Genomic DNA, 23,263 nt, shown 5'->3' with positions numbered 1-23,263 from the left:
CCGCCAGCCGCGCCTCAGCTGACAAGATATCTTGTATTCATCAGGACCTGCGTAAGGTACAAGTAGGAATTGCGTGCAAAATACCTACCTTTCCTTTTCCGGCAAGTAGGTCGGTTTCCCTCCTCGCCAAACCCTGGTCCGAGCCCGTGGTATCATCAAGTAATTACACTTGGCTCTTGAACTGGGGAGCCACAATGCCTGCTTGCCATGGTTACCTTGGGTTACCTCTGTGCCATGACCGCGTCAAGGAGGATCAGCCGAGCATCGCGTGTGCCTTCCTCCCTACGGTCCTGTCCTTTCAGACCGCCAATAGTATTAGGAATGTAGCTCGAGCTTCACTGCGGATTTGACGGCTGCCCGGTCGGACCCCTTGCAGCTAGCTTACCGTCTTAGTACCTCGTCACCGTTTAGGCTCCCTTCTCCTCCCGTCCCTTTCCACCACCGTGGCGAACCGCACACGTGTGTTTCATGCGATAAGCCGTCAAGGTACCGAGATCGATCAAATCAATCCCGACTGCTCTCGGAGACTTTCCACCACGCCGGGGTACGATATAGTCCGTACACACGAGTCTATAAAGCTGTGAACTCTGCCGGCACTCGTTGAGTTAGTTGCCCTACTTACCCAATCCGCACACCAACATCGAGACAGCATAGAGTGTTCAACTGCGTTTCTCAAACCTCCCCCATTACCAAGTCGCTTGTTCAGCTAAACCCCTCTTTTGCCATCGTCCACCATGGTCAAGGTCGCCATTGCTGGTGCTTCGCGTTAGTTCTCTGCCTGCGTTCATCCTGGGCTCCCTCGACGCTGACCTGTCAACCAGAGCTCGCCAATGAGGTCATTGATGTCCTCGTGGCTGCTGCAAAGCATGAGGTCGTCATCTTCTCCCGGAGAGTATGCTGAGCAACCACCCCCCCCTTTTTTTCTTCTCAAACTCTGTCTCCCGCCTTGCCGGCTCGCTAACATCTCCAAAGGATGCGGCCCCGGAAGATGTTCCCAAAGGCACGGCGTGGGTCAAGGTGGACTATCAGGATAAAAAGGGTCTTGTCCGAGCCCTCCAGGGTGTCCATACCGTCCTGTCCTTCAATGTTCTACACACCGAGGCAGATTTTGCCGAGCAAAAGAACTTGATTGATGCCGCCATTGAAGCCGGCGTCAAGAGGTTTGCTCCCAGCGAGTGGGCAGTGTAAGTGCAAACGTGACCCTCCTTGGCCGGCCGTCACCATACGACACGTGATGGTTCTAATCAATGACCTGTAACCCCATTTCTCAGTGGCAATCTCAAGCATCTTGACTTCTATCGTATCAAGCTCGATATCCGAAGCTACCTGCGGGAGAAGAACAAGAACAAAAAGGTAAGCTTTCCCCGAATTCTTCTCGCACTTGTCCGAGACGTGATCAGAAACCGATTCTGACCTCATTACGGTTCTCCAGGTCATTGAGTATACACTCTTCCAGCCCGGATGGTTTATGAACTACCACGGTGGCGGCCGCCAGACGGCCAAGTTCGTCGAGACCCGCAGGAGCATCCTGCCGACTAACCATGATGAAGGTTGGATCCGCGTTGTCGGCGACCTCACCAGCCGGGTTAGCTACACCGCGGTCCACGACATCGCCAACATTGTGGTGAAGGCCATTGACTACGAGGGCGAGTGGCCCGAGATCGGCGGCATCAACGGCGACACCTTGTCCCGCGCTGAAGAGGTGGCCATAGGCGAGAAACTTACGGGTAAGTCCAAAAAATATGGGCGGTGTTCTGGCCCCTCCTCTCTCCCCCCTCCTTCCCCCCCCCCCCCCCCCCCCCCCCCCCGGGGGGCGCGACAATGGCACCGAGTTTTGACAGGGGGGAACAGGAAAACGGTACCGGGTGGACACTATCAGCATCGATGACGCAAAGGCCGGCAAGATCCCGGACTCATGGATTCCCAAATTCAACTGGCCAAATTTTAATGCATCCGCGGAGGAGAAACGGGCGTTCGAACGCCAGGTTTTCACCGGTCTCTTGCTCAGCATCGCCGAGGGCGGTTCCGTCGTGTCGGACGAGTGGAACCGCATCTTCCCCGACTACAAGTTCACCAAGGTCGAGGAGTTCCTGAAGGGCGTATACGCCAAGGATGCTTGAGTTGACCCGAGATATGAGAGAGACACTATTATTTCATAGATCTAGGGACCGGGATCATGGCTTCACTGAAAGAATACTTCTTGGATCTTCCATTCTTTGTCACAGATCATTTAGAGCAACCCGTCATAACCCTGCCAGTCACCCTCATGCGTGCATGATAACTCGTCTGATAAATTCTTGATGCCGTAAGCACATATCATGCCACCGCCTGGATGGCTCTGTCCACCAGCGCACCGGCAGCACCGCACCCTAATACTACCCAAATCTTTTGGTTTCAGACCTGGTCCGGGTCCGGCCAGAACAAGTTCCTCTGGCGGTGGTACTTGTCGAAATCGGCTCTCTTTGTGATGTTGTCAGCGCCGTGGCGTTGGAGCTGGGACGGGGCGGCATTCGAACCCCGCCCGGGCTTCGGCTCCTAGAGAGCGGCAGCAACATCCGGCAAGACTGTTAACAGCCCTTGCACCAGAAGGGGCGTACAAGTCGTAAGCTGACTGGCCTGCCTCCGGAGCTTGGATAACAAGGCTCTATCTGTGGTGTCCTGTGGATGGAACACGAGGTGAACAGAGGGGGCATTCGCCAGGCCCATACCCCTTGCGATGCCGGTCTCGCCGAGCTCACCACTGGAGCACAGATACTACATAATTAGCTTTCTCCGGGATACCTGTGCTCCGACCATAGGCCTGGACACAAGCGTCTAAGAGGCCGGGAGATTTTCCAAACGATCTGTATCGTTAAACCATCTCATGGGTAATGTGACCCAGCTCCGAAACTGTGAGGTATTATACGAAGGAATCCTTTATAATCGTCTCAACATTGTTTGTCCCTCTACTAATCACGAAATCATTCTCAGCCAGAGCAGCCCAAAACCCCCTTAGTCCCTGGTAAAAACTTAGAGACGTAGTAGCAACAGGAGCCCGTATCAGCCCGCTTCTTCAATAGTCTACGGAATGCGCGATAGGAGAAAAGCGAAACGGGAACGGGTATAAACTGCGGCCTCACACGCCGCCAAACGCTGTCGCCATAAAGCTATCCAACGGCTTAAGTCATAATTAGCTCACAAAGACCTAAAAAAAAAAAATCAAAATCGATTAGATAGTATCCCTCCGAACGCCTCGCGAGCTATTTTTTGATTCCGTGCTTTAATTTCCATTATCTCGCCCCCAGTGGATATCAAGAATCAGGAGGCAAGCCGGTTGAACGGCAGCAGCGCTCTCGTCAATCCCCGACGAGAGCCGAGAACTTCTGAAAACGGATAATCTTCTTTGGCCTTCATAGAGCTTGAGATGAGCATTTTTCTGGTTCCAATTGCGTATGAAACTCGGGAGATGCGGCTCCTTAGGAAATTACGCAGCGGGGACAGGGTCCAAGCCCGAAGATTTCTCGGTAAATAGCTGGTCGCGAAACCGATGCAGGCAGCAAACCCACCGTGTCCACGCTACTTCAGCTTTGTGTACGAGAGATCCCAGCCGACCACTTTGCGATTCCCGTGCTCGGGGTCGTCCTCGACACGCCTCACCATCGTAAGCCCGGTCTCGAGTACGATCACCTCCAGGGCACCAAAGTACCTCTCCACGGGCGTGGGAGGACGGTCTGGGTATAGAGCAGCCGGATGGCGCGGCGCTGCGGCCGCGGTAGCCTCTTTTCCTTCATGACGAAGCGGTCCAGTACTCGCAACGACTCGAACGACCAGGCGTTGAGGCGGAAGGGCAGCAGGGCTGTTTCGTGGTAAAGTTGGCGGCAGACGGGGGATAGCAGCGTCATGCCACGACGCGGTGGGGGTCCATCACGATGGGCTTTCCACGGGTTCTGGTTCCTCTCGAGGATGCGGCAATAGAAACCGCCCTCGATCGTCTCGTAGTACCGATGCCCGGGATTTCCGGGTTTGATCCGCAGCCTGTGTTCCCATCTCTTGAAGCACACGTTGATCTGGCCGACGTTGAGGACGAGTTCGAAGATTCGGTTGCGGAGCTCGGGCGGTAGGCGGAGAAGCGGAGACAATTGTTGATTGCGCGTCCATCTGCGGAGTCGGCGGCGCATTCATGAGCGGCGTGCTATTAACTTCATGAAAATACATGGCGAATACGACGGAAAAGACACCGGAAGCCGACTTACAGCGCGTGCTCTGGCGTATCTTCTCGAGGAAGCGACCTATGCAATGCGTTGCGGACTTTTCGCTGGCGTTCTTTGTTCAACTGCATTATCGCGCGACTGTGGGGAACAGTCGTTGAGCGGCGACGTCTCCTGAGCGTGGAGAACGAGGGCCGTTGCAAGCGCGAAGCAGTGACATCTGCTTGATGGTCCGTTAGCTGACCGGTACTTCGCTAGCAGTGCTTGGCCAGCCCCCCCGCAACCACCGGATACTGCTTCAGTTGCCGCGGGCCGCTGGCCTGTGTGGGGCGTGCAGCTGCAGCCCCCTCCCTGGCTTCTGATCGCCAAGGCCCAGAAGTGGGATGGGAATGATGCCGAAAACGCAATTATAGGTACATACCTTGACAGCCATCATGGAGACTTGTAAATCGCTTCGTTCGTTTCCAACTATCGCTTCCTATGAGTGAACAGCAATCCCTACTTAAGCCCATCGTTCCCCTTGAACTCTTGATACTCCTCTCCCACCTCCGAGCCTTATGCCTACGGAGCAATGGTGCCACTCTCGCTGCGGCATTCTCCGGTCTTTCCACAACGAAGTATTCATGGAGAGAACCTGTCTGCATCCGGCTTACAACCGGCCGTCGGGTGTTGCGGTGTCTAGGATGGGTTCAGAGGCATCCAGGAACTGCTCAGCGTTGATGCAGCGGCCCTCCTCAACAACTTGGGCGATGCCCACCACAGCAAACCCTTTGCTTCGCCCAGCAAGCTATCTCGCCGTACCACGTCCCACGAGTAATATCCACGTCTATTACAGCTCGCTTCGTGATTACCACCACCTCCCAAATGCTCGTTCGGTATTGGTTCCAGGTTAAAGACCATTCATGGTGATCAAGGGTGAATCCAGAAAATAGAGGCCCCTTGCCAAGTTACCAGATGTTCCGCTGCCTTCTGTACACCGATGTCGAAGCAAGCCAGCGGCTCTGCCAGCGGCTCTGCTCGAGGCGGTGGCAAAAGCGGCTGCCGCACGTGCGACGAGTGTTAGACCATTCCAGAAAGCATTGGATCGCTGATTTATAGGCGTTGACAGGGAACAGATTAGCGAGGTATGTACGGAGTACAGTAGATGCTTTGCGGGGTCGCACGCCACGAAGAGCGTTGGCCGCCATCCTAAACCCAGTAACTGAGCTTCGCTCCTGACAAGAAGTGGATCGCAAAACATCCCTTTTTTGGGGAGCGGGTGCGCGTCTAATGCCGATATTCTGGCCAGACGCATCATTTCTCCGGGCGTTGCGTTGCGCAACCGTTTGCGGTCTCAAAGAAAGATACGGAAGCCAAGCTCTTCTTCTAGCATTCACATGCCGCAATCGCGAGCATCACTCTTTCCCGCAACCGATAGCAATCCTGCAGCACCCCCGTCCCGATGCTGAGAAACGAACCGGGGCGGAGCTGTCACCTCAGCTAATTAAGTCAGTTTTTGATACAGTACATTTATTTAGCTGCTGAAGACGACGTGGATCCCATCAGAAGAGAAAGCGGTGCGCCAGCACCAAGTCGACGATGGGACGATCTGCTGGGCCCTTGCACGACATCCTATTGGCTGTGGTTTATGCAAGGGCATTCTGTGCCCCACACCGAGCGAGATACCACGGGCGCCCCACAGCCAAAGTTCCCGATGGCGTTCGAGGCCCTGGAAGCTCAGCCATTCAGGTTGAGCCCCTTTGGGCTCCGCCTCATCGAGGTGCCGTGGCACCGGGCCAAGATCGATCCGTACAACTCGCACATAATCAGTAAGCCCGCGGCAACTTTGACCTCTGTCTGCAGGATGGAACACAGATTGAAGAAGAACAGCGAAATACGTCCGTATTTGAAATCACTTCGGTCTTCCTTCCCAGCCGGCTACGACGGTTCCGCCTGTCGCGTTCTTGTGCCAGTTTCCAACTTTTCCAAAAATGGTCCCATCCAAGACCGGGATCATCAAGCCAAGCATGCAGGACCTCTACACCCACACCGCGGAGGAATGGCAGGAACACAAGGAAACCATCACCCGGCTATATCTGCACGAAAAACTCACGCTGAATGAAGTGATGGAATACATGGCCCTGAACCACTTTTTCTTCGCGACGTGCGTTCGCCTAGGAGTCCCTCAAAGTAAACCTGAAATTGGCCATAATAAGTGGTGAGAACTGACGAATTCCCTCCACAGGCCGAAGATGTACAGGACGAGGATAAGACGGTGGGGCATAGACAAGAATAACAAGGGATCTGAGGTGGCCTACATGCTTCGGCTGAAGAAGCAGCGTGATGCCCAGGGGAAGAAATCTTCTTTTTTTCTCCGGAACCGGCCAGTCGACTGGTATGCCAACTGGGCGATGATGCCCCGACTGTTCTGAAAAGCATTCCGTGGTTGACCCATGCGACAGGGAAGACATCGAGCGATATCTCTCCCGTACGCCTAACTTTTGGGCAAAACATGGCGGCGATGCGTTGGACCTCAGCGGCGAGATAACCTGCGTTACACCACCAGGATCCCCACCGTCGTCGCCTCCCACTGTTCCGCAAAAGCTCGACGCCGCGCGGGAGCTCCGCGTCCACGAAGAGATCTTGCGGTTCTTCCGCGATTACACCCAAGGATCCTTCGAACAGGGGGTTTGGCGCCTTTCACCTGATCACAAGCGATACTTCGGCCGCGGCGGCGTCGAAGCCAGCGCCCGCCTCAACGCCTGGTACGACAGGATACGCAATGTCTCGGACTGGCCCGGCCGGGATGCCGACGTCGTCAGGGTGGTTAATCGCCTTCTTGACGACCTTCCCCAGTTCATCAGGGACCAGGACTACACCGTCTTCCCCGCGCTCATGCGGTGCTGCTTCTACTTGTCCGCTCGGCGCCCAGCCCTGGGACGGGCTGTTGCCGAGTTTGTCGCACGGCTGTGTGGTGTTATTCTAGGCCCGAAACACCCCATGAGCTTAGCATGGTCGAGGATCAAGTCGCTTCCGCTGCCCGAGTACCTCCTGGCCCTCCAGGGAACGGCAAAGATCCGACTCGACCACCTGGAGTCTCGACAATGCGAGGATGCCGAAGACGACAACACGATAACTGCCTTGCGCGAGTATCTCTTGGCGCTCAGGTTGAGGGGCCCTGCGGCGATGGATGAGATTGAGCGCACAACGTGTCGGGCGAAGAAGCAGATAACAACCAAGACCAGCAAAGGCCTCACGGCCTCCCACTGTCGCCTCCTGCTCGGCACAGCAACTTCCTACATCACTTGCCGCAGGTTCGAGGAGGCGCAAGAGGTCCTCGACATCGTTGGAGCGCACCTGCCAACCGCTTCCGCACAAGATCCCCACTTGCAGCGCGTGCTCCCGACCTACCTCTTCGTCATGGGTTTCATCCGCTATGTCACCCGCCGCATGGACGAGGCCGTCAACTACTTTTTGCAGACATACGCTGCATTGGAGAAGGCCAGGGGCCCTCACAGTTCGGCCGTTTCTGATATCCTTCTCGCACTGGTCGACTTCCCCGGGCTCCTGCAGAAACCTGAGGATATCGAGCATTGGAGGGAGAAGTTTGCCCATCTGCAGACAGAGACGCTCGCAATGGCGGAAAAAGGTTTCAAGCAGAAGGGACCGGAAGTGGTTGACTCGTGGGATGGCCCTTTGGATACGGATGTTAACACGAGCATGTGGTGAGGGCGGGAAGGTGAGTTTCACAAGTTTTGGTCAGGTGCCGTGGGCGTAACGGACGATCTGATGTCCTCGGTAGTGCTGAAGCCACCATACCATCTTGCGCTCTCAGCGATGGCGTCGTAACAGCGCGGGTCACAATGTTTCATTGCATCGCGGCCTGGCAGTCAGTCGCCCTGCCACAGGGCTCTTGCTAATGCTCTCGAGTTGTTCTCTCGTCGGTCGATCCCGCAGCGCTGCATAATTTGAGTGAGGTATGCAGCCCTGCATATACTACCTAGTTACGACGGCATGGGCTTTTGCTTCTGATCACCTGTCACTCGTTGAGGGTCTAGAAGCCATTTTCCATGTTAATTATAGCAGGAAACCTGTGAGCTCGTTGATGAAACCAACAACCGGCGCAACATGAAGCACGAGGAACAAAGGCAGAGGGGAGGTTCACACCCACGGTACGAAGTAATATTATTTTCCAGAGAGGTTGAGTTAACCCTGGGCCGAACGAATTAGAACAGTAGGAGCGGGTGGCTGGTTGACCCGAGTCGTGATTGGTTGCCGTCGCACTCTTGTGCTCTCGTGGCCAGACCGAACTGCTCCTCCCCCGCATCGAGGTTGACAGGGATAAGCGCACCTGACCACCGGTTTCAGCGGCCCGAAACGGGGGTGGTTGTTCGTTGGGGTAACGCGACCCGTATTTGGGAGTCCAAGGGCGGTGTCTCCAACAACACCTACTCTACTCTGGTCTCAAGGTCCCAGTTGGGGGATTGTCTGTTGATACTTGCTAGATAAATCAACAGCAACCCCTCCAGAGTCGGATCTCACGCTTTCATCCGCCCAAACAAACAAACGAACAGAGACAATGGCCAGCAGCCGGTACCGGTACACGTTCCCGAGGAATCCGAAGGCCAATCCGAAGGCCGTCGTGACAGGCGGCAAGGGATCCTCTTACTATCGCTTCACCCTCCTCACCGAACGGTTGATCCGTTACGAGTGGTCCGAGGACGGAGGCTTCGAGGATCGCGCGTCCACGTTCGCGGTATTCAGATACTTTGATGCCCCGCAGTACCGCGTTGTCGAGACAAACGACAGTCTCGAGATCATCACGGACTACTTTCACCTCACCTATGACAAGAAGAAGTTCTCATCGGAAGGACTTTCCGTCAGAGTCGGCTCCGACCTCTGGAATTACGACGGCAAGAGTTATGGAGACCTGGGCGGCACCGCCCGGACCCTAGACGGCGCCTATGGCCGCGTGGACCTGGAACCGGGTGTGCTCTCGCGCAAAGCTTATGCGATTCTCGACGACAGCAAGTCTATGCTCTTTGACGACGACGGGTGGATTGCCATTCGCGAGCCGGGCCGCATTGACGGTTACGTGTTTGCCTACAGCGGCGAGCACAAGGCCGCCATCAGGGACTTCTACCGCCTCTCCGGGCGTCAGCCGGTGCTCCCCCGCTGGGTGCTGGGGAACTGGTGGTCCAGGTACCACGCATACTCGGCCGACGAATACATCGAGCTTATGGACCACTTCAAACGCGAAGGAATCCCGCTCACGACGAGCATCGTGGATATGGACTGGCACCGGGTTGACGACGTCCCGCCCAAGTACGGCTCAGGATGGACGGGCTACAGCTGGAACCGCAAGCTGTTCCCGGACCCCGAGGGGTTCCTGCAGGAGCTGCGTAATCGGAACCTGAAAGTGGCCCTCAACGACCACCCGGCGGACGGCATCCGGGCGTATGAGGATCTGTACCCGGCGGTGGCCAAGGCCCTGAATCACGACACGTCGCGAGAGGAACCGATCAAGTTTGACTGCACCGATCGCAAGTTCATGGACGCCTACTTCGACGTTCTGAAGCTCAGCCTCGAGAAGCAGGGCGTCATGTTCTGGTGGATCGACTGGCAGCAAGGCACCGGCAGCAAGCTCCCCAGCGTAGACCCGCTGTGGGTGCTCAATCACTACCACTACCTCACCAGTAAGCGCAACGCGAAAGACATCCAACGTCCCATCACATTCTCCCGCTACGCCGGCGCCGGTGCCCATCGGTACCCGATCGGCTTCTCGGGCGACACGCAGACGACTTGGGAAGGTCTCGAGTTCCAGCCCGAGTTTACCGCAACGGCATCCAACATCGGCTATGGCTGGTGGAGCCACGACATCGGCGGGCATTGGGGCGGCGTCCGCTCCAACCAGCTGACGGTCCGCTGGGTCCAGCTGGGCTGCTTCTCCCCGATCCTGCGGCTGCACTCGAACAAGAGCCCGTGGAACTCGAGAGAGCCGTGGAACTACGAGGACGAGGCGCACAGGATCATGAAGGACTTCCTCATCCTGCGCCACCGCCTCATCCCCTTCCTCTACACCATGAACATCCGGGCCAGCTACGAGAGCGAGCCGCTCATCCAGCCCATGTACTGGAACCACCCGAAGGACGAAGAGGCCTACACGGTGCCGACGCAGTACTACTTCGGGCCGGACCTCCTCGTGGCCCCCATCACGTCTCCCAACAGCACCGTCACCCTGATGGGCCGCGTGCGCGCCTGGCTGCCGCCGGGCCGGTACGTCGACCTGTTCTACCCGCACCTGGTCTACGACGGCGGCCGGTACATGCACCTGCACCGCGACCTGTCGCAGATCCCCGTGCTCGCGCGGGAGGGCACCATCGTGCCGCTGGACACGACGCCCAGGACGGGCCACGGCGCCGCGCGGCCGACCGAGATCACCCTCCTCCTCGTCGTCGGCCGGGACGCGCACTTTGAGCTGGTCGAGGAGCCGGAGCAGCAGGACCACCATCGCCACGGCGGCGGCGACGACGGCGATGACCAACCCCCGCTCAGCGCGTTCGCCCGGACCCCCATCTCGTGGTCGCAGGCGGACGGCGTGCTCACCATCGGGCCGGAGTGGAACGGCGCCGGGGCCCGCCGCTGGCGGCAGTGGAACGTCAAGCTGGTCGGGCACACCAACACGGACGTGCAGGCGCAGGTGCCCGGGTTCCGGGTCACGCGCGACGTCGAGGGCGGGTGCACGACGGTGGCGCTCGGCAACGTGCACCGGTGGCAGCAGCCGCACCAGCGGGACGGCGGCGGGTTCGAGATCTCGCTGGGGCGCGACCTGCAGCTGGACGTGGTGGACGTGCGCGCGCGCGCCTTCGAGGTCCTGCACCGGGCCGAGATGGGGTACGAGGCCAAGGACCCCGTCTGGGACGTCTTCACGTCCGGCGACGCGGTGCAGACGCGGGTGCAGCGGCTGGCGGCGCTCGACGTCGACGCCGCGCTCAAGAACGCCCTCATGGAGGTCTGGGCGGCCGACGGGCGGGCCGAGGGCAGCGCGGCGGGCTACGAGACCTGGGTGGACGTGAAGGCGTGCGCGGGAGACGCGGTCGAGGAGGCGCTCAAGGAGTACGTTATCGTGTGAGCTCTCGGTATTCGGTCTTTTTCTCTCGTATCCGGGTTTTGTTACTCTCTCTTCTTCTTGTTTTTCTTTTTTTTTTTATTTTCTTTTCCCTCTTATGACCTCTTGGGACGATGGATTGGAGTGGAATCGCCTTCTTATGTATTTTAAATCGCGAACACGCTGTTGCACCGGCTGGAAAGAATTAATAAGGGATTAGAACAGGTTTCATGATGCATCAGCTTGGTGTCGGCAATGGAAGCCCTCATGCGCTGCTGACGGCTTGCATTAATTACAGGAACAAACCGCAGGGAGTTTTACCGAGCACGGCAGCCTAATCTCCAGCCCATTGCGCGTGTTGTTGGCGTAGTTGGTGAAGTGCTGTTACCATTCACCGGCCTCGCCGAACGGTACCGTCGGCACCTGTTGTGGGTTTCCATTGGCTCGCTGAATAGGGCGGGTTTGTGTTGCCTAATTCCTCTTTCTTTCTTTCTTTTTTTTTTTTTTTTTTCCTTTGGATGACTGGGATGTCGCCCAAACTTGCCTTTCTTCCGAGTTTCTACTGTTGCTCACCGCAATTGCCTTCGATAATTAATACTTACTTAATTAAGCCCCGAACCTCGACGCCGAACTGCGTTACCTACAACCCCTCCTCATTTTCTCTTTTCCTTACAACAAGTATTCTTGATGCCTTATGAATTGCTTGGCCTCGGGGCCACATGCTACGTGACGACAACCGATCACAAGACCGTCCTGAAGGGTCACCAGGTTTGGCGAGACGGCAAATACTACATCGGCCGAGATGAATGCGAGGACGATCTGGCCCGGGAGGCTACCATCTATGCGCACCTTGGTGACCACCCCCACATTCTCAAGTGCTTCGGCCTCGAGCAGCACTGCGCCGGCGTCCACTCGCTCCGCTTGGAGCTCGCTCCGCTGGGCTGTGTCCGGCAGTTCATTGCCGAGCATCCTTATGAACCGCCACCACAACGGACCCGGCTACGGATGGCTCTCGACGTCGCGACGGGCCTCGCTTATATCCACTCCAGGGGCGTGCAGCACTGTGATATGAGCTGTCGAAACCTGTTTCTCTTTGACGGATTCCGTGTCAAGCTGGGTGACTTTGGCGCGTCGCTTCTCCAAGGCCGCGAATTCAAGCCGACGTTTTGCGAAGAGAGCCAATACGAGCTGCCTTTACGTGGGAGACGATTTAACGATAGACCGCCGGTAAAGCGAGAGCTGTTCGCGTTGGGGTCGGCGATCTACGAGATCACGGCGTGGGAACGCCCTTTTCAGGGACTCGAGGATGAGGAAGTGGAGGCGAGGTATGCGCGAGAGGAGTTCCCTTCTCTTGAGGGCAACATAGCGGCTCCGGTGATATGGAAGTGCTGGAAAGAAGAATTCGAGAGTGCTATCGAAGTCTTGGAAGCATTGACACCATTATTATAGTCCAGTCTGAAACTCCCATGGTGCTCGAACAGCTAATTAGAAGCAGAGTGCTGGAAACAAGCAGATTACTAACGGGAACTCGTTTTTGAGGATATAATTATTATTTAATCTAAAATTAAACAATGGTAAATTTTAATTGCAGGAATCGAAAAGCTTCTGGCCTCTAGCAAACAAAACTGATCCCACCCGCTTCACTCGCTTCGTGTCTAGCAGTTTCACGAAGGCCCAACACTGAATTGATCTTCTGGAGGCGGAAGATGACCAACGTACCAAGCCACGCACGTAACCATGCAAATGTCATGGGCCTATCCAGCTCTGGACATCAGGACTTCGTTGCCTGCAATGGCCCGCTGAGCAGCCACTCCCCGACCAAGTCAATCACCTTGACCGTCTTGATGCGCGCATCCTCCATGAAGACCGGATCCTTGACCAGCCCCTCGATGTTGCTCTGGTCGAACCCGTGGACGGTGTCGGGCACGAGCAGCCACCTGACCCGTAACCCCCCGTCCTCCTCCGCCGTCTCCTCCTCCCACGCGAACCGCTCGTCGCCCCCGGTGACCAGCTCCCCCTTGCCCCCCGCCTCCTCGCGCCCGACGGGCTCGTCCAGCGAGGGGACCCTCCTCCCCGCGAGCCGGCAGGCCACGCGCCAGGCCTCGTGCGCCAGCATGTCCAACTCGCAGCCGATCAGGAACACGCCCGCGGGCAGGTGCTCCCGCGGGGCGTAGCACGGACTCACCAGGGGGTCGTCGCAGCGCTGGCCGGGGCGGAGAGAGGCCCAGTCGAAGAGGCCCATCATGGGGGCGACGAAGTCGCCGTCGCGGGCGCGGAACCCGCCCAGGGCGGGCTTGTACCGGCGGGTGCGGGTCTTGACGGCGGTGGCGGTGGCACGGTCGAGGAGCGGGTAGAGGGGCACGGCGGCGCGGATGCGGCCGCGCAGCGAGGGCAGGAGGGAGGCGGCCAGGACGAGGTTGCCGCCGGCGGACCAGCCGGCCACGGCGACGCGGGCGGCGTCGACGGGCAGGGACCGGTCGGCCAGGATGCAGCCGACGAGCGCCTCGACGTCGTGCACGGCGGCCGGAAAGCGGTGCCGGGGCCCCTTGCTGTAGTCGAGGGCGATGACCAGAAAGCCGTGGCGCTTGGCGAACGCGCGGTTCCAGGCGTCGTTGTCGTGCGGCTCCCCGACCAGGAAGCCGCCGCCGTGGCAGGTGAGGAGGGTGGGCAGCTTGGTGGTGGTTTCCGGCGAGGAGGTCGAGGGGTTGTAGGAGGGTGGGAAGAAAATTCTAATAATTAATTAATAGGTGATGGATTAATTAGCATATGTTTCCATATTATTCTCTGTGCCGTAGGATTGGATCAGAGAAACAGAAAATAGACAGAGAACGTACCGGACCTTGAGAGACTTTCGCACCGGGTAAGCCTTGACATGATCCGGCTCGTTCTCGCCTGGAGGGATAAAGTATTTCTTGAACTCGCTGTAGTACAGCAATGGCTTGAGGATCAACCTCTTCCAGAGGAATGCGATGACGGCGTACTTGAGACGCGAGGAGAGCGGCCAGCGCGGCACTACGAGCCGGGTCGGGTCGCCGTCGGCTGCCGCCTCTGCCGATGTCGTTGCTGCTATCGTTTCAGCCATCGTACCAGTCCTTCTGAACCGAAATCATCCGCAAGAGTGCTGTGGATGAAGAAAATAGAAAGATAGCAGGCCAAGTGACTGACAGGTCGCGAACGAATGCTCACATATTAATTATAACATGCCTTCCCCCACTGCCCGTCGGAGGCAACACGAGCTGGTATCCGTGTGGCATCAATTCTGATTCATTCGGCGTGGCTTCGGGGCAGCATCCCCGACGTGGCCGATGCACCTGGCCTCTCTAATTAATTACCGGCGAGACCTGCAGGGACTCAAGGGGCGCTGCTAGCTTCAAAATATCAACACTGATTGGACGATTAACGAACGATGAGAACCCCCCCTCGCTGAACCAGAAGGGGGGCAATGCCTGGTCGAGACGGTCTGGATGTCCCGTGAACATTTCTATCGCGGCGTTGTGCTGCCAGGATCGTTATTCCCATGCCTTGAGCGTCTGCAGCCAAGTGATTAGTGTGTAACATGCCAAGCATGTTTCTCAAATGAGCTAGAATGAATCATCAAGGAAGCTTACCTTAGTGTAAGCTGTGTGATTTCGAAGTTCTGGTCTGGAGATGGTTTACGGTGGCGAAGGAGGTATTGGGACCTCCCAACCTTAGTAGGAGGGATTGGCAGGGGAGAAACAGATGCACGGGAATATAGTGCTAGATTTACTTTGGTAGTTTTAGCTAATACGTACTCCGTAGCCCTGAGGAGTAATTACGGGGAGTCGGGGGAAACCAATGAACGATGATGTCATTGCAGCAGATCTAGGCTGGTCAGCGAGAATCATCACCACATGCTGGCCCCTTCCCTCAATTTATCGCTCGAGATCGAATTGATGCATATTATATTTCAGGGATAAATTTGAAGAGCGAAACCATTCAGTCATCTCCTTTCAATCCAACCGAACACCAACCGAACCAAAATACAAGCAGTATGAGCATCATGAACCCGTTTCGCACATTGTCAACCCGCCGCATTGCGGTGCTCACCTCTGCACCGCGAACAACCGTCACGGCGCAAATGCTGAGAAACACGAGTGTTCCGTCGGCCCCGGCGTACAGCAATGGCAAGACATCGTCTCCAAAGTCGGCGGAAGGGCCAAGCGCCGCCAGCGGCGGATCCCGGAGCAAAGAGGCCGCCGGGACCGGGTCGAGTCCGACGGCGGGTGTCGTCCCGGACGGCCTGGCCGAGGGTGACGCGCGCGGTCGGACAGGAGGGGGGCCTCCGCTCGAGAGCTCCCGCCACGCGCCTCCCCAGCCCAAGATCAGCAACGCGAGCGTGCCGGGCCACCGTCCCAAGCTCACGCCCGAGCAGCAGGCCGAGGTGGACGAGCACAACCGGTCCTTCGAAAAGAAGCACGGGCTGGCGGAGCCGGCAGGAGACGACAGGGTGGATAAGAGCTTCTGGAGTGGGAGGGGCTCGAGGTACAACAATCCTTAAGGCCGTGGTCACGGGACTGGGTCATAGTGAGAACGGCAATTGATTGTTGGGGTCACTGGGTGGTTGTGTTATATTGTAGTTCATTATGCGTGCGTTGTAACATTACTTTTGTACTGTACCTTTGCTCTTCTCAAAAAGCGACATTGATTCGTCGGAGCCAGGGCCACCGCGTATGCATGTAAAGTACTTCTGTAGCCGGTAAGAGACTCTATTGAAACTGTACTACGAACGGCCGGTGTGATAGATTGTACATACATAGAAACCACCACCTCCTACCAAACGGTTACCTGAAAGCTCCGCGTGTACGCAGCATGACCTGTCCTGGCTAGCTAGTTCCATTTGAGCCACGCCTAGCGCGCCCTCCGCGCGACGTGCGGGGTTCATCTCGTACGGTGTTAAACATGACGCATGCGTACGAACCTAGCAACATCGAGCACTCTACGGATGTCGCTACCAAAAGAACTGGCTCACCGCCTTTGTACACGAACCATCCAAGGTCGCTAAAGTTTTAGAAGGTATCTTCACTAACAATCGGCCACAGTGCCTAGGCTTTCGTGGCTGTAGTGCTTTGCCCCACTGTACTTTATGTTGCTTTTAGCGTATTCATTCTGCCGGTCAAATTTGGCGGTGAGCCGGTTCTTTTGGTAGCGACATCCGTAATTAATATTAATTAATTGCTTAAATAATTAAACAAAACACCATCAAGCCACATCGCGAGCTGTACTGTGAGTACTCACACCAAGGGCACTGATTAATTACACAGTACGCCTATGGCACATATATAATTAATTTTTTTTGTAAAATTCCCTGCTTATCATGGCTGCCTACCTCCATCTCCCACACCAGCTCGCAGGAGCAAACAAGACGCTCACGGCGAAGTGCCACTGCAAGTCGGTCCAGTACACCATCACCGTCCCGACCTCGGCCCTGCCCCTACCCGTGCACCTCTGCCACTGCAGCGTCTGCCGTTACACTCACGGAACCCTCTCGAGCGTGCACGCCCCGCTGCCCAAGGGCATCGAGCCCTCCTTCGTCCCGCCGTCCGTGCTCGAGTCGTCCGTCACGGGCTACGTTCACTCCGCCCAGGCGACCTCGGAGCGCTACTTTTGCTCTACCTGTGGCTGCCACATCGGCGACCGCAGCCTCAAGCCCGACCCGGACACGGGCCGGCCCCACTGGTGCGTCGCCACTTCCGTCTTCACCGTCCACGACGAAGACACCTTCCAGATCCGCTCCCACATCTTCTCCGCCCCGGAAACGGAGCCCAACCTGGCCACCTGGCTGCCCGTCATCAACTCCCGCCCCATCCACCACTGGAACCCTCCGCCGCGGCCGCAGCAGCAGCAGCAGCAGCAGAACGCGGACCGGGACCGTGACCGTGACGACAAGCCACCCTCGGCGGTCGCCACTCCGCCGCCGGCCCAGGCGCCGGGGGATCCCGACCGGGACCACCACCTCCTCCTCCCGGCCCAGTGCCACTGCGGCGGCGTGTGCTTCGCCATCGTGGCCCCGTCCGAGACCGAGGCGGCCGACCCGCTCGCGGCCCGCTTCCTCCGCCGTGCCGGCTCCTCCCTAACCCTCAAGCGCGTCGCCTGCCTCTGCCTGTGCCGCGACTGCCGCCTCGTCTCGGGCGCCCACGCGGTCGCCTGGACCTTTGTGCCCCGCTCGCGCATCCGCCCACCCACGCTGCTGCCCCCGTCGCCCGGCAGGTGGGGAGGAGGAGGCTCTGTTAGCGGCGGTGATGACGAGGGTGGTGGTGGTGGTGGTGGTGGTGGTGATGGTGGTGGCAACAGCAGCGCCACCACCCTGCGGACGTACCGCTCGTCGGACAAGGTGACGCGGGCGTTCTGCGGCGTCTGCGGCGCCACCGTCTTCTACGCGCTCGACGACGACGAGAGGACAGCGGGTGCTTGGGGAAACGGCGGCGGCGAGGGGGACTGGGTCGTCGACGTTGCCGTAGGCCTGTTGATGGATCCGCGGGGGACGGTGGCTGCCGAGGACTGGCTTGCCTGGTAAGTTGAACTCGTTTAATAATATTCCGTTCTTTAATTATTAATCCCCATTCCATTCCGCCTCGTCTCTCCCCCTTCCCTCCCCCACTTCTAATTCTGTGTTATCTCTCCGATAATTACAGCAAGCAGCCTCATCCTGTTCATCATCCATTTTTTTCACTTAAGAAATACCCGGTATTAATTAAATACTTGCTAACATAATCGGCCAGGCGGACGGGACGCCTGGCTGGAATGGAATCGGGGCTGGACTATGATAAGGGGTTCGCTGAGGGTCTAGCGGAGGGGCTCAAGAACTGGGGACTCAAAACGCACGGCGAGATTACCACGTTCCACATCCCGCAGGATTGATAATTGAACTGTGAATAAGAAGGGGAGACAGAGAGAATGAGAGATCCAGAGAGGTGACCGTGACCTAACGAAACAGTTCAAACATGTGCTAATTATTGCTGAATAATATAGAACCCCCCTATTTTCCTCTCAAGTGAATGACGCCAGAGTAGAACCCATTTCTTCATGGCCCCCTACAGCCCGTCTAATTAGTTTCTATTAATTGTCCCGTTTTTTTTTTTTTTTTTTTTTTTTTTGGTTTTTAATTAGTCATGAATAATCCTCTTTGCTCACACCCCCCCAAAGCCAGCAACCCCTCTTCCCCATCAACTCTTCCCTGTTACCTCTTTCATCTTCACCTCGGGATCCTTTCCCGGCATCACCACCGCCGTACTACCTCCCTCTCCCGGACGACCCGCATCGGCGTGCCTCCCTGGGGCTAGCCCGTCCGTGATGGTGGCATGCGATCCGATCGCATCCGCGTCGTCCTCGTCCTCGCCCTCCCCTCCCCCCTCCTCCTCCTCCTCCTCCCGCCTAGCCAACCCCACGGCTGCCGCCCCCACGCCAAGATTGGCAGCGCTCCGAGGCTCCGAGGCGGGGAGCTCCCCCACCGGCTGGGGCGCCGAGTCGCCGTGGACCTCGTCGTACGGCGGCGGCGGGTCTAGGGCACCCGGCGGCGCCGCAACAGAGGCGGATGCGGCCGCCGTGGCGGACGCCGCGCTCGCCTCCTTCATGGCAACCTCGGTCTCCTTGCCCTTCCGTCGTCGGCGGTGGCGCAGGTAGGCGAGCAGGCCGCCGACGACGATGAAGAAGACGACTAACGAGACGACGATGGCGGCGACGGTGCCCTCCGAGAGGTGCTCGTCGCCGTCGTGCAGCTCGTCCCGGTCGAAGGGGAAGATGTCGTCCTTGTCGACGTCGAGGTCGTCGTCGTCGTCATCGTCCGGATGATCATGGAACGGCGGGAATGAATGGACTGTTTGACGGGCCTGTATCGTGCGAGTTACGATCTTGATGGTGCGGATTAATACGGCTGGCATGGTGAGTGAGCGCCGCGGTGGCCCCCGGTTGCTAGGGCCGAGAGACTTCTGTTCTTGCCTCTGCTTTTAAAAAAAAAAACTGGAAACAATTATAATTCCTTACGCGCGATCAGACTCCCCGTACAAAACTTTGCTCTTGGGCGAATCAATTGTAACAGAGTGAACACAGTCGGGCTGGGGAGGGATTTGGAGATGTGATAATTATAAGCCTGATGCCGGGGGCGGGTCTCAGCAAGACAAACTGCAGATTCGGGATTTGCCCGTGTCCGAAACACAAACCTATAATCCGTATAACCACTCCGGATATGGAAGGCGATCGCCCAAACAAAGCTCCAAGAGGGCTTGGTGCGCTGCCATTCCCCCGCCCACAACCGGAAAGCCACACTGCAGAAGAGCAAGGAAGCACCGGAAACCCTCCACTGGGCATGCCCGCAGCAAACCAGCGCGTAAAGGGGGTGGGGGTGGGAAGCCGTTTGCGTCGCCCTATGGAATCATTGATTGGCGTGACTCGTATGCTGTGCGATGCCTTTTGAAACGTCATCCCGACGAGTTCATGAGACCCGTGCGGTGCGACATCCGCTCCGCCGGAGCTGAAGAAGCCCAAGACCGCACCAGGGCGCCCGGGAAATTAGTGTAAGCCTACCCTGGTTACTATTAGCAGAGATAAATCTAAATAAATAAACAATTCCGGGCCAGGCTAAAACAAGAGCCGATTTCTCAAATGACTCGAGGTAATAATACGTCTGTAGGAGAAATCCAAAAAGTTCGAGTGATGTAATTATTGTTTGCTCCGGCGACCGAGTACCTATGTACATACATACAAACAAACGGAAATGCGCAAGTGACGAGCCGCGCATCTCGAGATAGCACCCGGTGGTGGCCTTCGCAAGGAAAAAAAAAAAAAACTTGCGTTTCCCGAATAACACACCCCATAGCCTCCGATTCGTGTTTCATGTGATCTAATTACAAGTCGGCCTCGTCCATGTTCCTCACAAACAAGGTGAACCAACGGACCGCGTTCACGTGGTTCAGCACGCTGACCCGCTCGTCCACGGTGTGGATCTTGCCGAGCCCGGGCCCGTCCTCGGGGTCGAAGCCGGGCCCGAAGCGGAAGATGTGGCGGGTCAGGTCCCAGTAGTAGCGCGTGTCGGTGTTGCCCGTCATGATGCCCGGGGTGACGACCACGTCGCTGCCGTACAGGGCGCGCGTCGTGCCGGCCAGGACGGCGAAGGCGTCCCCGTCGGCGGGCGTCACGGGCGCGACCTGCAGCTCGTGGGAGGACGACGCGAGGACGATGGACGAGGGGCTCTCCTTCCCGTCAAACGCGTGCAGGGTCAGGTTGTGCGCCCGCGCGACCTCGCCCGCGAGGGCGGTCAGCCGGTCCTTGACGACCTGGCTGGTCTCGCCGACGTTGATGCGGTGGTTGACGACCGCCGTGGCGCGCTCCGGCAGCGCGTTGACCTTGATCCCGCCCGAGATGACGTCGACGGCCTGCGAGGTCTGCATGAGGTACTTGATGGCCGGGCCCTGCTTGGCCGCCTCGAGGGCGAGCCGGTCGGGCCGAGCCCTGCAGGCGCCGCGGGACCGGCGGCGGCCCAGGAGCTCCCTGAGCTTCTCGGGGAAGTCGGGCGAGTAGGCGGCGCCGCACTGAAGCTGGGTGTAGTACGGGTTCGCGTCGACGAGCCGGGTCGGGTACTGCTCGGACTCGATCTTGGTGATCAGCTCGCTGAGGATGCCGATGGAGGTGTGGTCGGACGGGACCGAGGAGTGGCCTCCGGGGGCGCGGACCGTGATGTGCACGTCGGTATAGCCTTTCTCGGCCGTGCCGGGCTTGGCGAAGAGGGTGCCCCAGGCCTGCTCGAAGCCGCTGCCCTCGTCGACGATGACCGCGATGCCGTCCTTTCCGTAGCGCTCCTGGATGAAGGCGGCCAGGTGAGAGGCTCCCTGCTTGCCGGAACACTCCTCGTCGAAGCCGAACGAGAGGAGGATGGTGCGCCTGGGTTTGAAGTTGGCCTCGAGAAGCAGCTCGAGAGTCTCCAGGGTGGCGATGAGCTGATTCTTGCAGTCGCTGGCGCCGCGGCCCCAGATGTACTTGCCGTCATACGCTCCGCTCCAGGGAGGGTAGGTCCACGAGCTGATGGTCTCGGGCGGCACGGGCACCGTGTCCTGGTGGGCCATGAGCAGGGTCGGCTTAAGCGACTCGTCGCTGCCCTTCCACGTGTACAGCAGACCGTGGGTGTTGACCTTCTCGACCTGCAATTGCTCATGGATGCGAGGGAAGGTCTTCTTCAGGAAGTCGTGGAAGTTATAGAAGACGTCCCACCTGGGGTCCTCGCCGATAGCTCCGAGGTCGTCAAAGGACTCGGTCTTGACCTGGACGGCAGCCGAGAGGCGCCTGATGGTGGCATTCCTAAAAGCGCTGCTCGTGATGTGCTCGAACGCCTTGTCGAGATCCGGGTTCTTGCTGGGAAGCAGGGGCTCGGGCTGGGCGCATCCTGCTCTGAAAGCCTCCTCACGCGCCGCTGATGATGGCCCGAGCCACCACAAACGTTCCACAGACCGGAAGTCAATGAACGTGACACCAAACAACAGCAGCGCGATTAAAACGAGAGCAACGCTTTTCCCCCGAGAGCGCGGCGTCGGGCGCCCGCTCCGAGCGTTCGCGTCGATGGGCAGCACGTGCGCCACTTCAGACTTCATTTTTGGTGGTTGACAAAGGGGACTCGGTCGTTGGTTTTCAAAGAAGGGCGGAAGTCGGTGTTGACGCAAGTGAGCGTGGAAATGTCAACACTGTGGAGCACCTCAGGGAATTGCTAAAGTCCGACCCGGAACTGAGCTTGACCTTCTTGTTTTGGATGATAGCGCTATCTTCAACCTTGAACATTACGTAAGGCAACCAGGCCCCAACGACGACTATCGCCAGAAAGAAATAACTACTTAAATGCAAAAGCCGCAGAAGTCCTGTTCCTCGTGGATAGTAAGTCATCTTAACAAACAAGGAATTGAGGCGAGTCGTAGGTAGTCCTCAGCCTCCTTTGTGCCAAGCCCTAAACTACCGTAGCTACGCAGTACAGTCGCTTGGCGCTGGTCGGGTAATTACATAATACCTAAGAGCTTCGTGGCGCCCGAGTCCCAAATGCATGCTTGAACTGCCCGGTAATGACACTCAGAGCATCCACACACTCCACTCACTTCACTGCCAGGGAGAAGCACTAGCTCAAACCCTCTTGGATTAAAAACCACCAAAATGCTGCCTCAAGCCCTGACAACCAGATGCGTACCTGGGAAGATAATTACACACGTCAAGGTCCCTCTGGGCACACGAATGAGAGTCTACCTGCGAGAACAAGGCCATATATCAACTGCAGAAAAGAGATTCATTGCTGTTTTGGTTGCCTTGATGTCCTACTAGATGTATGTACATGCATACCCCGCGGAGAGGACACCCATACGGAGTACGTATGATATAATTGAGTGGTCTACACGTATGTGCATGCGGGTTCGGAAAAACAGAAAATGCTCCTCAAGTCCTTCTGATCATCCTGAGGCGCGCACCCTAGTCCTGTTTTAGCATTAAACACGTTAGTACTCCATAAAATGCCAAGATTTGTAGCTTCCGCAAACGTGCACAAATAAGCAACCGTGACCTTTTGCATTGGCGCGTGAGCCAGAGCTCGTGGGAAGCTTAGCTTCATTCTTCCTTTCGACTTAGCCGTCTTTTTGGCCCTGATTTGCTGCTCAGACGAACGTTCACATGATCACCGGTGTATTGCAAACTATAAGGGACAACACTAGTTATGGGAAATTGAGCATGGCCCTGATTAACCGCGTAGTGCGCCAGGAGCAGGAGTAGCCTCCGACGAAACTCCACTGCGGTCCACCACAATTCGCGTCGAGTGACAGACTTTGCGGACACATCGGGGACCCGAGAATGGAGCTATTAGGCTGCAATGTGACATCTAATATGAGCAGATGTTATACTGAAGCAATACGTCGTGGGACAGGTCGCGTCTTAAAATTCCTGACTCGTGTGAATGTACGGATTACACATTGCGGGAGTGTATGTACCGTAGCGAGTGTTGCAGAAAAAC

At 57.4% G+C, this 23,263-nt stretch overlaps 10 protein-coding genes across 10 annotated transcripts; 6 read left to right on the top strand and 4 right to left on the bottom strand.

The window, feature by feature from the left end:
- The first annotated feature begins 428 nt into the window (after positions 1-428).
- On the top strand, positions 429-2,262 carry MYCTH_2305464 (uncharacterized protein). The gene is made up of 6 exons (XM_003663458.1): positions 429-765; positions 822-892; positions 973-1,184; positions 1,272-1,353; positions 1,433-1,727; positions 1,852-2,262. Exons 1-6 carry the CDS (start codon positions 735-737, stop codon positions 2,118-2,120), a joined length of 960 nt encoding a protein of 319 aa, XP_003663506.1. The 5' UTR covers positions 429-734; the 3' UTR covers positions 2,121-2,262.
- A 1,391-nt stretch (positions 2,263-3,653) lies between these two features.
- Positions 3,654-4,384, bottom strand: MYCTH_2305461 (uncharacterized protein). Its single transcript, XM_003663457.1, has 2 exons — positions 4,233-4,384; positions 3,654-4,137 (listed from the first exon to the last, which is right to left on the bottom strand). Exons 1-2 carry the CDS (start codon positions 4,316-4,318, stop codon positions 3,663-3,665), a joined length of 561 nt encoding a protein of 186 aa, XP_003663505.1. The 5' UTR covers positions 4,319-4,384; the 3' UTR covers positions 3,654-3,662.
- Positions 4,385-6,108: 1,724 nt separating this feature from the next.
- Positions 6,109-8,058, top strand: MYCTH_2305460 (uncharacterized protein). Its single transcript, XM_003663456.1, has 3 exons — positions 6,109-6,330; positions 6,412-6,561; positions 6,629-8,058. Exons 1-3 carry the CDS (start codon positions 6,158-6,160, stop codon positions 7,893-7,895), a joined length of 1,590 nt encoding a protein of 529 aa, XP_003663504.1. The 5' UTR covers positions 6,109-6,157; the 3' UTR covers positions 7,896-8,058.
- A 382-nt stretch (positions 8,059-8,440) lies between these two features.
- MYCTH_2305458 (glycoside hydrolase family 31 protein) lies at positions 8,441-11,484 on the top strand. The gene has a single exon (XM_003663455.1). The coding sequence runs from the start codon at positions 8,746-8,748 to the stop codon at positions 11,296-11,298; it is 2,553 nt and encodes an 850-aa protein (XP_003663503.1). The 5' UTR covers positions 8,441-8,745; the 3' UTR covers positions 11,299-11,484.
- Positions 11,485-11,961: 477 nt separating this feature from the next.
- Positions 11,962-12,723, top strand: MYCTH_2061275 (uncharacterized protein; the record flags this gene model as incomplete). Its single annotated transcript, XM_003663454.1, has 1 exon — positions 11,962-12,723. One exon carries the CDS (start codon positions 11,962-11,964, stop codon positions 12,721-12,723), a length of 762 nt encoding a protein of 253 aa, XP_003663502.1.
- A 72-nt stretch (positions 12,724-12,795) lies between these two features.
- MYCTH_2305456 (uncharacterized protein) lies at positions 12,796-14,842 on the bottom strand. Its single transcript, XM_003663453.1, has 2 exons — positions 14,109-14,842; positions 12,796-14,003 (listed from the first exon to the last, which is right to left on the bottom strand). Exons 1-2 carry the CDS (start codon positions 14,354-14,356, stop codon positions 13,046-13,048), a joined length of 1,206 nt encoding a protein of 401 aa, XP_003663501.1. The 5' UTR covers positions 14,357-14,842; the 3' UTR covers positions 12,796-13,045.
- Positions 14,843-15,099: 257 nt separating this feature from the next.
- Positions 15,100-16,037, top strand: MYCTH_2305455 (uncharacterized protein). Its single transcript, XM_003663452.1, has one exon. The coding sequence runs from the start codon at positions 15,296-15,298 to the stop codon at positions 15,791-15,793; it is 498 nt and encodes a 165-aa protein (XP_003663500.1). The 5' UTR covers positions 15,100-15,295; the 3' UTR covers positions 15,794-16,037.
- A 572-nt stretch (positions 16,038-16,609) lies between these two features.
- Positions 16,610-18,219, top strand: MYCTH_80223 (uncharacterized protein; the record flags this gene model as incomplete). Its single annotated transcript, XM_003663451.1, has 4 exons — positions 16,610-17,194; positions 17,267-17,490; positions 17,587-17,805; positions 18,015-18,219. The coding sequence occupies 4 exons, from the start codon at positions 16,610-16,612 to the stop codon at positions 18,151-18,153; spliced, it is 1,167 nt and encodes a 388-aa protein (XP_003663499.1). The 3' UTR covers positions 18,154-18,219.
- Positions 18,220-18,306: 87 nt separating this feature from the next.
- On the bottom strand, positions 18,307-19,346 carry MYCTH_2305454 (uncharacterized protein). Its single transcript, XM_003663450.1, has one exon. The coding sequence runs from the start codon at positions 19,170-19,172 to the stop codon at positions 18,459-18,461; it is 714 nt and encodes a 237-aa protein (XP_003663498.1). The 5' UTR covers positions 19,173-19,346; the 3' UTR covers positions 18,307-18,458.
- A 575-nt stretch (positions 19,347-19,921) lies between these two features.
- On the bottom strand, positions 19,922-21,951 carry MYCTH_2305453 (uncharacterized protein). Its single transcript, XM_003663449.1, has one exon. It carries the CDS (start codon positions 21,870-21,872, stop codon positions 20,136-20,138), a length of 1,737 nt encoding a protein of 578 aa, XP_003663497.1. The 5' UTR covers positions 21,873-21,951; the 3' UTR covers positions 19,922-20,135.
- Positions 21,952-23,263: the final 1,312 nt, after the last annotated feature.

This window comes from Thermothelomyces thermophilus, chromosome 3, assembly GCF_000226095.1.
Source record: "Thermothelomyces thermophilus ATCC 42464 chromosome 3, complete sequence".
NCBI lineage: Eukaryota > Fungi > Ascomycota > Sordariomycetes > Sordariales > Chaetomiaceae > Thermothelomyces > Thermothelomyces thermophilus.
This window is presented reverse-complemented; position numbering and strand designations above follow the sequence as displayed.

Bases quoted from the DNA above. Each gene is read 5' to 3' on its own strand.
- MYCTH_2305464 (XM_003663458.1), top strand. From the start codon at position 735: ATGGTCAAGGTCGCCATTGCTGGTGCTTCGC. The intron at 1,185-1,271 runs GTAAGTGCAAAC...CCCATTTCTCAG, and splicing joins GCTCCCAGCGAGTGGGCAGT to TGGCAATCTCAAGCATCTTG. The intron at 1,354-1,432 runs GTAAGCTTTCCC...ACGGTTCTCCAG, and splicing joins AGAAGAACAAGAACAAAAAG to GTCATTGAGTATACACTCTT.
- MYCTH_2305461 (XM_003663457.1), bottom strand. From the start codon at position 4,318: ATGCAGTTGAACAAAGAACGCCAGCGAAAAGTCCGCAACGCATTGCAT. The intron at 4,138-4,232 runs GTAAGTCGGCTT...CCGACTCCGCAG, and splicing joins GATACGCCAGAGCACGCGCT to ATGGACGCGCAATCAACAAT.
- MYCTH_2305460 (XM_003663456.1), top strand. From the start codon at position 6,158: ATGGTCCCATCCAAGACCGGGATCATCAAGCCAAGCATGCAGGACCTC. The intron at 6,331-6,411 runs GTGCGTTCGCCT...TTCCCTCCACAG, and splicing joins AACCACTTTTTCTTCGCGAC to GCCGAAGATGTACAGGACGA. The intron at 6,562-6,628 runs GTATGCCAACTG...CCCATGCGACAG, and splicing joins CGGAACCGGCCAGTCGACTG to GGAAGACATCGAGCGATATC.
- MYCTH_2305458 (XM_003663455.1), top strand. From the start codon at position 8,746: ATGGCCAGCAGCCGGTACCGGTACACGTTCCCGAGGAATCCGAAGGCC.
- MYCTH_2305456 (XM_003663453.1), bottom strand. From the start codon at position 14,356: ATGGCTGAAACGATAGCAGCAACGACATCGGCAGAGGCGGCAGCCGAC. The intron at 14,004-14,108 runs GTACGTTCTCTG...ATTAATTATTAG, and splicing joins CGAAAGTCTCTCAAGGTCCG to AATTTTCTTCCCACCCTCCT.
- MYCTH_2305455 (XM_003663452.1), top strand. From the start codon at position 15,296: ATGAACCCGTTTCGCACATTGTCAACCCGCCGCATTGCGGTGCTCACC.
- MYCTH_2305454 (XM_003663450.1), bottom strand. From the start codon at position 19,172: ATGCCAGCCGTATTAATCCGCACCATCAAGATCGTAACTCGCACGATA.
- MYCTH_2305453 (XM_003663449.1), bottom strand. From the start codon at position 21,872: ATGAAGTCTGAAGTGGCGCACGTGCTGCCCATCGACGCGAACGCTCGG.